This window comes from Pocillopora verrucosa, chromosome 6 (assembly GCF_036669915.1).
Source record: "Pocillopora verrucosa isolate sample1 chromosome 6, ASM3666991v2, whole genome shotgun sequence".
In the NCBI taxonomy this organism is placed as follows: domain Eukaryota; kingdom Metazoa; phylum Cnidaria; class Anthozoa; order Scleractinia; family Pocilloporidae; genus Pocillopora; species Pocillopora verrucosa.
Window position 1 is genome coordinate 15,267,627 of NC_089317.1, and position 14,233 is coordinate 15,281,859.

At 38.6% G+C, this 14,233-nt stretch overlaps 1 protein-coding gene across 4 annotated transcripts in view; it reads right to left on the reverse strand.

Moving 5' to 3' along the window:
* Positions 1–14,233, reverse strand: part of LOC131795804 (deleted in malignant brain tumors 1 protein-like) — a 50,462-nt gene that overhangs the window by 19,652 nt on the left and 16,577 nt on the right. For all 4 annotated transcript variants that reach the window (XM_066168105.1, XM_066168104.1, XM_066168103.1 and 1 more), the window contains exons 8-12: positions 11,744–12,055; positions 10,722–11,036; positions 10,040–10,351; positions 5,618–5,932; positions 4,824–5,138 (exon numbers count right to left, since the gene is read on the reverse strand). In XM_066168105.1, coding sequence (XP_066024202.1) covers positions 4,824–5,138; positions 5,618–5,932; positions 10,040–10,351; positions 10,722–11,036; positions 11,744–12,055 — 1,569 coding nt within the window. The remainder of the gene's footprint in view (positions 1–4,823; positions 5,139–5,617; positions 5,933–10,039; positions 10,352–10,721; positions 11,037–11,743; positions 12,056–14,233) is intronic.

Below are 14,233 nucleotides of genomic sequence, written 5' to 3' on the forward strand. Positions count from 1 at the left end.
AGTTGAAACCAGTATGAGAGAGAGACAGAGGAGGAAAAAAAGCATCCACTCACGCCCCTAAACAAGCATTAGCCCATGTTGTATCCCTGAATTTTTCATGCGCTAATAATTTGAATAAAATACATGAAAAATTCCGCGTCGGAATCAATTGGAGCGGCAGCTACAACTTGGAACAGCTAAGCTAAACCTCCCGCATGGCTCAGCCGGTATTTTCGTCTCCAGAACGGCTTAAGAGAGGATGTCAGCATCCATCGAACAAATTTGAAATATTGTGGCAGGTCGCCTAAGATTCGTTTTCACTCCTACTTTCATATTTTGTAGCCCAATATGTTCTAATAATTGTGGTGGAGTTTTTTTGTGAAGGTATATTTTAGTTTTTGAGAAATGATTTTTTTCGTTCGACCGCTGAAATATGCAAATTTTCACCGTCAATATTACCCGAGTTGCGTGACCTTATGTAACGATTCCACTCGACCTCTGGCATTTCTGTCAACATGATCCTTCGTTTTATTGTCATTATTGAAGCTGGCCAAGAAATGTTTATTTTTTGGTGAATATTTTTGTCCGACATACTTTTCCTATGTCGAAAAGTAGCATCAAAACAAAGATAGTTTTAACAATGACCGAAATGACAGAATGGACTGAGCCTCAAGCTTTTATAAGGCAATAGGATGGTTATAAAGTTACTGTAAAAATTTCCTTGTGTATTTGTGTTGTTCCATCTTGAGACGAACTCAAAGTCCGGCAAAATTTACTTGATAGCGACTATGAAACATACATGGTGTGAATACTTGTCGCCACCGTCAACTGGCATAAATCACCACAATTTGTAAAAAAATCTAACGTAACACTCTTACCTTGTTTATTTGTGAATTTATCAGCCGTTTCGATTATTGTATTACGCCTGGGAATTGATTTTTTGACAGGAGCCCAGGTTTTGCGTTGTGTTTTCCCACTCCCCTATTTATATCTTAAGCTCGTCACACAATAATTGATACCAATACAAATGAACATTTACTATGTATAAAGATTTATGTTTATGTTAAATTGAAAATATTAGAATGTGCTTTTTTTGGTCACTAGTCGTTGTTTCAGCGGCAGCGAAGTAGTTAAAAGTGGGTTGTTGCTTCAACGCTACTGAGATTCATAGTATTCAGACAGGCGAGCAAAGCGTGATGCTCTGGGAATAAAAACTTTTAGGGGCCTTTTACATGATATCTGAATGAGGTTTGTTTAAGAACGAGTTAATACCGGTTGCCACATGATACCAGAACAAAATTTATTCGAAACGAGTCATTTCTGAGTGACTTTATTGGGATTTTCATTACAGAACGAAACACTAATTCTGGACGATCTTTTCTACCTGTATAATGTAAACGCGGTACGACTCTCATATTTGTATGAATCCTCTTTAGGGGCGAGGGAAGCATAGAAAAAGACCGAAAAGGACATAAATACTTGTATTTATAGGCTAAATTAATATGAAATCAATTTCGTTCCGGAACGAAACTTATTTTGGAATTATGTAAAAGCTGGAGTAATGGTTCCTGGTAAAAGTACATTAGGCACGGATCATTAGATTTTTGAGGGGAGGGGGGACTGGGGCAAATCACTTTCTTTTTTTTTTTTTCACTAGGGGACAAATCACATTTTTTGTTTTTAGGTGCTGGGGCGGGGGGGAGGGGGGTGGGAAGAGGCGATCGGAAATGGGTGAGGATGCTTGTGTCGTACCTTTTAGGAGTCAGAATCAGCGAACTGGTACCTTTTACGATGTCTTGAACTTTAGTGGACCACAAAAGACCTAGCTGGTACGTTTTAAGGTGTTTTCGCTTAATAAAATATCTGAAATAAGCATTACCAAGGCGGTTTTAATGATCTGCTTCAAGCACATCGATAAAGGAGTTTTTATTTTTGGGATTTTTCAGTATTTTGTTTTTGAATTGGTACTTTTTGGGGGTAGACATCAATTGTTGCCACTCCCACACAGATAAGACTTAACTACCTTTTATAATTTTATAGCGGTCGTTTTCGAAATTCCAGGCGCACCCCCGCCCTCTTATGTAAAGGGGTCCCCGAGGGGTGCTGATACGAGTAGCACACTTTAAATTTAGCAATGACAAATTTTGATGTGATTTTTGGCAAAGAGAAACGAGTTTTATTAGTGTGTGGCTAGTGCGGAAGAGCCCTTTACCACCGTGTGCATAATTACGCGTCCCCCCAGACGGCGGAAAGTCAACAAAGTGTTCAGACATTAGTTCAGAAAACTCCGCCTCTGTCTGGATTTTTGGTAGCTTATTGACCAATTCTCAATCGAGACTTAAGTCTGACGTCACGCGTTATTTTGCTCACGGTGGTAACTAGCCGACTTACTGGAGCCAGATTGTACGAATTTTCCAGACATCTTGAGTTCGATCTGTGATACAAGCCTGCCAATTCCCCTATCGGCTTTTGGAATCGACTTAACCCTACTTTACCATGGCCGGACACTTCTTTTGGCACCCTACATTTGCTACTGGAACTACGACTCCACTCAAAAACCGAGATTTGATCTATGAGTGGGGCAATTTGTAAAATCATCGATATCTTGTGGCGTCTCAAAGATGTAGGCACGCGACAAAATAAGATCAACTTCATTTTCTGGGTCTGAAAACTTGCAACTCCGCAAATGACTTGAAATGTCTTTTTAACAACCACGTAAGGGAACGGCTTGAGATATACTACTTCGGTCTTCTCGATAACTAAACCCACCAGTTCCACCACCGAAGGAGCAAATCTTCATGTTAGCATGTAGGATGAGACGCTTATGAAACAGATCAGTTAGCTAAATCAGTATGTAGCTTGTCAATCAAATTGACTATTGTAACCATTTTCTGACTTCAGCCGGCAAAGGAATCATTGATAGATCTGGACATTTTATTTTTCTGAATGCAGTAATTCCTGAACGGTTTTTCCAGATGTCATGCAAAGAGGAAAACAAACCCATCTCTTGATATTTCGGAGGTTGATTCATCTTTGAATTTCTGTTACATGCTTGTCATGCAACTGATATAATAAGATAGAGGAGAAATATAAACTGGAACTCAAATCTGGCTCGAATGTGGTAGAGCATAATTAACTTGATTATCGAAACAGCTAATAAAATCGTAAATAAACAAGGTAAGAGTGTTATGTTGTTATGTTAGATTTTTTGGCAAATTGTAGTGATTTATGCCAGTTAACGGTGGCGACAAGTAGGCACACCATGTTTATTTCATAGTCGCTATCAAGTAAATTTTGCCGGACTTTGAGTTCGTCTCAAGATAGAAAAACACAAATACACAGGGAAATTTTTACAGTAACTTTATAACCCTGTAATAATCCTATTGCCTTATAAAAGCTTGAAGCTCAGTAGATTCTGTCATGTCGGTCATTGTTTAAACTGTCTTTGTTTTGATGTTACTTTTCGACATAGGAAAAGTATGTCGGACAAAAATATTCACCAAGAAATAAACGTTTCTTTGCCAGCTTCAATAATGACAGGGGATTAAGTTTAGATGATAAAACAAAGGATCATGTTGACAGAAATACCGTAGGTCTAGTATATTCGTTACGTGAGGTCACACAACTCGGGTAATATTCACGGTGAAAATCTGCATATTTGAGCGGTCGAACGAAAAAAATCATTTCTCGAAAACTAAAATATACTTTCACAAAAAAAACTACACCACAATTATAAGAACATATTGGGCTACAAAATATGAAAGTAGGAGTGAAAGCAAATTTTGGGTGACTTGCCGCTGTTTGTCTGATGCATGCTGACATTAAGAGAACGACTTCGATTCAAACCGCAAAGTGCTCTTGGTGAACGAAATGCATAAATTATTGTAAGCCATACCGAAGCAGTTTTTCTGGAACTTCATAAGGAACAGCCCTGACTGGAATTGAGATCGCAATCTGAGTCAATAAGATTGCTTTCTTTAATTTGGGGCGGCCCAATTCAGCATCTCAGTCGAAAGACCTGCGCTTCATGTTTCTAGTGGTATTTAAGAAGTTTTTTATAACAAACTACATTTCCCTTTACGCTCAGATCAAAGGCTAACGCTCGAAAAGTCAGCTTTGAAATTCTGTACGTTGGCCAATTTAAGTTATCAACTCACTTGATAACACCAAATCGCCTCGTTATACTCTACCACCGACGCAGCGCCACAGTTTCTTCGGAAACTTACCCCCTCTATTCATTTCTCTTTATCTTACTGATGATCCGGGGGTTTGCACGTAGACTTGACTTAACGAAATAAAATCTAATTTTTCAAACTGATTTTCAGAACTTGGAAAAATGTGGAGAGGAAACCCAAAAAAGCTATTTGAGGCATCGAAACATTTGTTTAATCATAATTCCGAGGTACCCTTTCCTTCATCACACAAACAGCTCTACACTAGTAAGCGAGACGGGAAAGAAGAGTTAGTGTAGATCCAAATTCAGTGAATGTACTATCAACAGGATTGTGAGAACTGTCGAACCCCGCTAAATCTACATACTTGTACACCGTCAGTGAGAAGAAAAAGTTTTGAGAAATAAATTAAAACACAATAACTTGAACTTTAGATGATATCTAACACCGAAATGATTCTCATAAGGTAAACTGCAGTTGAAGAAATTGCCGAGAAAGAAGTCTGAAAATTTCAGGCTTTGACGCCTGACATGCTTCGAGTAACTTATTTTCAAGCATTAAATGATGGGTTTACAGCTTCCTAACGATCAGAAACCAAAACTTAAAAAAAATCGGAGTGCAAGAAGTAAGTTTTTTCAAAATAATAGCATGCAAGATCAAAATTAAATTGACCTTTTAGACGGCGACACACCACACCAACGTCTTCATGATGCCCACAGTTGTGAAGTCCCCATCCTCCGTGACTGCACTGAGTTATCAATGTCTCGTTTCCGATGCATTTAACATCAAACAGCCATATCTGACCAGTTCCTTGTCCAAATACTGCACCACCAGGTGCTGATAACGCTCCTTCGAATCCAAGCTGTCGACAAACCACATCAGCGTCCTGTAAGTCCCATGAGTTGTCACAGACGGTTCCCCATGTACCATTGTACAGCACTTCAACACGACCAGAAGACAGTGAATTGCTGGGGTTCACCAAACGAACTGCGGTTGGAGAGAGAGAGAGAAGGAATTGTACTTAAACTTCGTGTGGTTCACAATTATAAGTCGCTTTAGCTTGGGGTTTAATATACTCTAATTATATTCCCTTTATGCCCTGTAAACTCCGCCGAGTATAATAAGAGGGAATTCCTCGCTATGCTTTTCTTAGAGTAATTTTTTTGTATAAAACGGGTAAGTTTCTGCAGAAATTCTGGTGCTGCGTTTAACAGGGTGATTTAGTGTTATCAACTGAGTTAATGACGTAAATTGGTTGCTGTAAAGAGTTTATAAACTCAGTTGATTAAACTAAATTACCTAATAATTTTGTAATTGACCATATTATTCAAATGAAAGCGAACAAAGAAGGAAGCGGACACTTAAAAGTGGTGTGACCTAAGGTTACTCTTAAACGGATCTTAGCGTTGGTTTACTACATATAGCGTCACTTTTGACGAATTTACTTTGAACGTGTATTGCCTTACCTTTGGGTCGACACACAACGCCAACGTCACTATGATGCCCACAGTTGTGGACATTCCATCCTCTGTGATAACAGTCCGATATCGCGATTTCATCTCCTACACACTGCACATCGTCAAGCCATATCTGGCCAGTTCCTCGTCCAAATGCTGCATATCTAAGCGCTGATAAAGCTCCATCGTATCCAAGCTGACGACAAACCACATTAGCATCACGTAGGTCCCACGAATGATCACAAATGGTTCCCCAGGTACCCATGTGCAACACTTCAACACGACCAGAAGACGGTGAATTGCTGGGACTCACCAAACGAATATCTGTTATCATAAGTGTAGACGTTTGTTAAGTAACGTGGAACAGGTAAACTATGATTTTTAATCTTGATATAAAATTGGAATTGACCCACGAGTCATATATTTAAGTAAAATAAAAGAGAGCCTCTTTATAATATTTTGTGATCATCAATGAAAATTTTATTTGCCAGATCCTCCTGACAGGAATATAATTTAAATGGAAACCAGAAACTGAGCCCTTATCTATGATTCTATTTTAATTTTAACACAGCTTGCATTAACGAATGGCTCTTTTAAATACGGAAGTCTCCAAGACTTTGAAAAGACCCTCTCATGCTAACACCAAAATTAAAAGGTTTGTGTTTGGTTCAAGAAATGTCCTCTCGTCGCCAAAATCCCACACTCACGTTTACAAGTTTAACCAAGTAAATAATTTGTGTTATCATTTTTAATTGAAGTTTACCGCAGGCGTAAACCATTTCATCAACGTTTTCTCTTAAACAGCGTCTTACAATTATAAGTTTTGTTCTTAAAGTTAAAGTTGTGTATAACGATATAAAGGCCCTGTTTATAGAGGTCACCAATGCATCACGATCACAGTGAATAGTGCCAGTAATCTTTATTTATCTACGGTGAAATTTAATCAGATGGAGACAAAATATTCATGAACACAATAAATTCCAAAGATATTGTCACTGTGTTATTGCATGTTTAGTTAATTAATGTCCATTTCTCAAGCGACCGACAGTGATAAAAGTTCTCTTTTTTTTCTCAACGCTTTGTGATTTGCTTTATTTTCGGGAAAAAGAAAGTAATCCCTTTCAAACAAACGAGCTAACGCTCCCCCGGCAATGATATCAATCCAAGAGCCTCCATTGGCTGAATATTTACCGTCATCGAAATATAAGGGACTGTTCTAGCTTTATTCAGCCTTCCTCGTATTACCTACAGAAACTATGCCCAAGCCTCGCTCCTTTTTAATTTTCTGTGCTCATCATCTCTTACGCGCTGATTGCCTAGCAACCGATTTGTGAAGTAAATAGCAATCCATTAATGATATAATTGAACATAGCACTTAGCCAATCTATGTCCCGAGCAACTGTTTCGAAAATTATTTCATCATCGATGAAGGTGTTCATTTCCCGAACAACAGTAGCTCACTCGATCTTTGCTCTCACCATGTCAGCGATTTCAGTCACAGAGTCTCCTTGTATTCTTTGGCTCATTATTATTTTGCAATGGTGACTCTCTGTATTTCGAAAACCTTGACTGTTAACAGCAGCAAATTATCCTAATCCTGCATCGTCTTTCAGAACTACCTCTTTTCTTAGGAATTCGTTGATGGTTTAAAAATGGAATCCTGTATCGTTGCAACATGTTAGGGACGCTTCTTCGCATGAAAACCATATAGATAGTCGGAGCAATAAGGTTTTCTCTCTTCTGAGAATATCTAGAGCGTTTTACAGTTTTGGATATGGGTGCTATATAAATATAGCTTGGCTTCGCATTTATCGGTTTAGTTCAGTTTCGCTTCTTTTTTAAGTTTGTAGTGAAGTCGATCCCCTTCTAGACATAATAAAATTTCATTTTGAAAACAAAAAAATTGTGACCCAGTTCCGTTCAGCGAAAGCAGCGAGGGAATATACATGTTGCATCCATACATTTTGTGAGGGTCACTAAGTTATTCAAAAATCCAAAGTAGTTCGGGCTCCCGGCTAATCCCTTGGGAATTAGAGGCCCCGCATCAAATCCCTGGGGTAAAAGGCTAAAATTAGCTCGAAAAATGCACTTCCAACGAATCTCTTTCACACTAACAGACTCCGATGGATTTTAATCTTATTTTGTTAAACAGTTGTTTGAACCTTAAGGTAACAATTCCTTGAAGTTGGGGTAATTTGATGTAACTTAATCATCAGCTGTGTCACGCAACTATTCCAAAAAAGACAAAATAAGGGTTTTTTTAATTGCTAATATTTCCAATGGACAACATTGTATGTCGACAAACATACTATCACAGGAAATACCTAACACTAACCTAACGTTACATTTGCGGCCTCTGCAAAAGATTCGCGATCACTCCCCTTTATGAAATTTCTGGTTATTAACTGATGTTTATTCACTCCATTTCAATTTAAGAATGGGATCGCTGACGCCAGTTTTTGTGGTACTAATGTCTAAAAACAACAGATGTATAGCTGCCGAGCTAAGAAGTCACTTATAGAAATTCTGTGACCCTGACACAATTTATTTCCTACCGTTTTTTTTGTGGTTTTTGCGTGCGACCGTTTATCGCGTCCTGTTTAGGTTGAAACACAATTTTCGAAATTTTCGACACTTAGTGGTCATATAATAAAATTTTTATTGGCTTAGTTTGTTTGAACCAGACGGGAAGCTATTTGGCACTCGGTCATGGTGCACGGACGTCGCTGCGCTCGGTCCGTACGTCATCACCTCAACCCAAATAGTTCCGTTCGACCCTCCCACTCATGTCAATAAGTACAAATTTTTTTTTGTTGGAACCCGTGGAGAACTGTATTTTTGAGGCTGTCCCAGTAAAAGAGAGCCCTTTCCTACATTTTACGCTTTCCCAGCTCTCATCCCAACAGATTCGAAGGAAAGGTTGTTCAAAGGTTTGATGCCAACCATGCTGTACTTCTTCGTAAACAAAGATGTTTGCGATCGAAGTCAAGCCACTCTTAAAAATCACATGAGGCGTTTTATAAAAGAAGGAAACGACTAAAACAAGGCCGGTGACACGAAGGCTGCGGTTGAATAGTACGGATCCGGGGAGGGATGAAAGGGTGCTACGTCACTGATGCAGAAATTCAAGACTCTTTCCAAAATATATAGAAGCACAGCATGGCTGGCATTTAAGCCTTGAACAACTTTTCCTTTGAGTCTAAGAGCTTGGAAAAGAGTACTATGTGGGCAAGTTTCTATCACTGGGAAAGCTTCAGATTTATAGTTCTGCACAAGGTACGTAAAAGTTTACCAGGAATTCAAAAGTCTTCAGAAACGTCTCGTTGTCGGGCTCCACGTAACCAAGCAAAGTGGGCAGAAACCTGTAAAATTATGTGCTAGGTGCAATCGTTGGTGGCGCTCCATCAACAAATTTATTTGCAACAACAGAATCGACAGCAGCACCAGCCAACAGTCCATCTTTGGAGGGGATTGAGCTTTAAAGAAAAAAAAGTCTACCAGACTATCTCAACGAGCGCGGTTTTTTTTACAAGAGATTGTGTCAGGATAGGTATTACCTGTGATAGTATGTTTGTCGACATACAATGTTGCCCATTGGAAATATTTGCAATTAAAAAACCCTAATTTTGTCTTTTTTGGAATAGTTGCGTGACACAGCTGATGATTAATTTATATCAAATTACCCCAACTTCAAGGAATTGTTTCCTTGACACAGCTGATGATTAGGTTATATCAAATTACCCTAACTTCCAGGAATTGTTTCCTTAAGGTTCAAACAACTGTTGAACAAAATAAAATTAAAATCCATCGCAATCCGTTAGTGTGAGAGAGATTCGTTGGAAGTGCATTTTCGAGCTAATTTTAGCCTTTTACCCCGGGGATTTGATTCTTGAATAACTTAGTGAGCCTCATAAACTGCTATAGTTTGAAAGAAATCAGCGAGATGGCATGTGTCACGCCTGCCCGGTCCTCTCGTGGACAGACTCTTAATCTCAACGTGCACGATTACTTCAAAAGCTAAATGGCTCTGTAGAAATATAGTGAAAAAACGATTCTCACATACTTTTGAACATCATTAATTAATTCTTTGTTCAAGAGTTAGACATCTTATCGACTCCCAATTTAAGCGAAAGGACATAGAACTCAGGAAAATTACCAAACATTTTTTAAAAACATGTTTATGATCACGGTTTTTTGCGAACAAAGGTGGAAAACATCTCATTGAAGCAATATAGTCTCAAGGTCACAGGTGTTTTTTTATTTGAGTGGTTGACGCAACTGCTAGTGGCGTCAATCCCACGATATGGGGTTGTTTCTACGACTATTACTTAATCGAAGGTGGATAACACAAAATGCATTAGCAATATTATCCTGAAAAATTGACAAGTAAAAGGCAAATGATGGTATTTTGTGCGCGAGTTATCTCTTTACCTGAAGGTCTGCAAACTACGCCAGCGTCTTTAACATGCCCACAGTCGTGAACTCCCCATCCTTCGTGACTGCACTGTGCTATGAATGTCTCATTTCCTGTACATTTAACGTTATCAAGCCATATCTGGCCAATTCCTTGTCCAAATGTTGCATCACTAAGTGCTAATAAAGCTCCATCGTATCCAAGTTGACGACAAACTACATCAGCGTCCTGTAAGTCCCAAGAGTCGTCACAAATGGTTCCCCATGTACCATTGTACCACACTTCAACACGACCAGAAGACAGTGAATTGCTGGGGCTCACCAGACGAACTATGATTATTAAAAGAGACAAGGTAGCTCACTTGACGAACTCTATTTAGTATTTCTATGGTTCACCATTAATATCTGTCTATTTACATAGCTGCATGTAAAATGCAGTTGGTATATTCGAAACAACATTTGTATTAAATAAAAGAGGAATTCTCCAAATGCCTTTTCCAAAATTTTATCGGATCGTTTCGAGGAAAGTAAATGAAGCAGAAAGCGGATCCTTTACAGTTCCCGTCTAGCAGGGTTAGCCTTGGTTCAGTACAATTGAGTCTGGTTAAAGAAAAAGCACTTCCAAGGAGCATTCGAAGGCAAGATATAAAGTGCCATTTTTCTTTGAAGGGTCTATTTTGTAAGTGTTTCATCGCCTTACTTCTGGGTCGGCATACTACGCCAGCGGTATAATAATGCGAACAGTCATGATCTCCCCATCCTCTGTGAACACACTCTGATATCGATGACTCGTCTCCCCCACATTGCACTTCGTCCAACCATATCTGACCTATTCTTGGTCCAAATTCTGACGCACGAAATGCTGCTAAAGCTCCTTCGAATCCAAGTTGGCGACAAACTACAGCAGCGTCCTGCAAGTCCCAAGAGTCGCCACAAACGGTTCCCCATACACCTTTGTACAGCACTTCGACACGACCAGAACTTGACGAATTGAAGGAATTAACCAGACGAATAGCTGTTATCATGGAAATACAAGTTAATCGGTTATCGTGGAACTAATAAACTTGAAGTAGATTTTTTGACCCTAGAAATTGGTATTTTCTTAAATTGGTATTTTCTCTAAGTATTTTCTCAGCGAGTCTTTGATTAAAGAAAGATGGAAATGTTTGCAAAAATTATTTACCGTCAATCGTTAAGTTGAAACGATAGGTATGAAAGGATCCTAGTCAACCACACCGAGCCTTTGTTTACAACAGGAAACTTCGGTGAGAATTGAACACGCACAGAATCTGTTTTTCGCAACTTGAAAATATTGGAGGTCAACATTGACGATTTTGATACCCTTTCAGAGGTGTAAATAGTTCTCTCATCCATTTTCACGGTTTTAATTGCTTTTAGTGAAAGACTTAAATTTTTTTTTGTTTAATATTACAACTAAACTTAAAACTCAATCTCCTATTTATTTTTCTATTCTAGAAAAAGCCTTTTGCATAAGAGTGACACCTTATTTTTTCTCCACCGGTATTATCAATTACATCTAGCCATTGCCCGAACTGAAGAATGGAGAGTCCTCAACTTCGATGATTATCGCCCACAAGTTAGAGGAAGAAGGCAAGTCACCGTAGTGAATTTTGACGGGCTGGCGTTTTCAACTCTTAAGTCACTCAAGGGATGAGAATTATTGATATGGCAATAGGTAATGATCGCGAGTCGTTACTTTACCTGAAGGGCGGCAAACCACACCAGCGTCTTCATTATGTCCACAATTGTGAACTCCCCATCCACCGTGATTGCACTGCACTATGTCTTTCTCATCTCCTCCACATCTAACGTCATCCAGCCATATCTGGCCAGTTCCTTGTCCAAATGCTGCATCACCGGGAGCGGATAAAGCTCCATCGTATCCAAGCTGACGACAAACGACTGCAGCGTCTTGTAAGTTCCATGAGTTGTCACAAATGGTTCCCCATGTATCATTGAACCACACTTCAACACGACCAGAAGACCGTATTTTGCTTGGGCTCGCCAAACGAACTGTTATTGATATGATGATATAAGTTAGCTTGTTTTATATTGTACAGTTTTCTAAACCATATGTTTTGCAGAAGGAAAGATAGTTTTCGCAAAAAACGTAAAGGATTGTAGCTTCATCAAGTAAAATGAAGCCTCTCACAGTGCTTTTTAAACCGTAAGGAGTATATTAGACAAGACTTAACCGGAAGTTAAGGTTGGATCGTACAGGAACCCGTCACCATAGACTGAGGGGTTGCATGATTGAGTCACACGTTCGCAAGCTCAGTTTTCAAATTTACCTTGCACGTGTGCTGCTATTTAAGCGTCATCGAAATGTAAAGGGAAAGGCACGATAAGAAACCAATCTAATCCAATAAAAGTAAGTCTAGTTTACTTATTCAATCTTTATTAAATGGCTAATATAATCCGTTTTCAATGGCTCACTTGAGAATTCAACTGCGGCAAGCAAATGTGTCAGCTGAACTCCACCCTGCCACTGATATAATGTGCTGCCGTTATTTACTTCCCTTAAATTGATACCAGTGTGTTGGCCAATTTTAAGGCCAAACCTGTTGAGTTTGTTAACGAGGCGTATTCCAATTTCAAGATGGCCGGTCCTTTTGATAATTTAAGCCTGAATTTGCTTAGTAAAATGAGTTCGCGTTCTATGATTAATGCTCACCAAATTCGTCCGAGTATGTTTCATTGATACGAAATATTCGTTAAGTTGGCCTTGAATTCTCTTAAAGTAAACTGACATGAAAAACTGAACGAAAAAGACATGTGAAGAACGTGTGGAAAGAAATTAGAACATTCGTTAAATCACATGTTAGCCTAAATTGAAGAAAAAGGAGTTAAGAGATTTGTGAACGGTTGAGGTAGGACAAAAAAAAAAAAAGAGGAGGAAGTAATTAAAATCTCTCAGAATTTGGGTTTTACGGAAGAATTGGTTCTACCTCGGAAAAGCGAATTGTACAACTTGACCATGGTTACTGGCATAACTATGCTTTTTGATGTTCTACCCAAATCGCACAAATTTGAGGTAATGGTTCGTCTCACAAAACAAGCAACCAATTGCAATTCATCTCGAGTGAAACATATTTGGGTTGTGTTGAAGACGCTTGTGATATGATAATTTTGCTTCCAGAGCAGGTAACTAATGGGGACAGTCGCTGAAATCGAAATTCATTTAGTGAAGCGTCTGAGCTATGTTCGCGTACTGATACGGATTTCTTGCGTTATGCTAGAAAAATATGTAGGTAACTACTTGGTCAGATTAACAAATAGATTCCAAGTTGCTGTGCGTCTGTTCAGTAATAGATCACAGATGACGTCAAAATGTGGTAAGAACAAAAAAGTGGCACACGAGGCGGAGCCGAGTGTGTCACTGATGTTCTCAATCTATTTATCTATTTGTTTTATATAATAAAGAATTAAAAAAAGTTTTAATGATGGCGTCATCTATACGTCTGTCCTCCAATAGATCATAAGTGAGAACCAATCAGAATGCGTGCATAACTGAGCTTATTATATAAATATAAATAGATGTCGGTCAGAGTAAGAGAAAGGTTTTATTTGTACGAAATCAGCTTAAGATTCATGAGTCATTTTTATTTCTTGGATGTTTATTCTTGAGTTAATTGTATTCAATTCGAAATGTCTTAACTGATTAGGATAGATCTTTTAATATCTGCCCTGCCAATAAAGCACAAAAGAATCGCTTTTATCGATTTTGGGAAATCATGAATTATTCCGACACTTGATAATTTGATGCTTTTTCGCAGATGTGAAAAATATGGCTAATCTATGTCAACTCTTGAACCTGTTTTAGAAAAATTGAAGATCTCCAACAAGCCAAGTCGTGCAGTGATTGCCAGCGTCGAATAGATAAGACGTTTGTCTGTGTTGTAATAGTCAGCTTTTTTACGTCGGTGTTATAACTCCCTGTTTGCATTACAATGAAAAGTGCAACATTTGAGTGTATTAAAAAAATCCCTTCTGATAGGTAGCGACGATATATGATTCAGAAGTTTCTCAATCATTTATTTGTCATTGCATCGATAACGTTGAAGATGAGCCTTTTGCATCATTGGACCTAAAAGGTTTGTTTTTTTTATAGTAATTTGGTTAGAGTATCGCGGTTTTCTGCTCCGTTATACTTATTCAATTCTACCTGGCTTCTTTTCAAAGCCTCCTTTC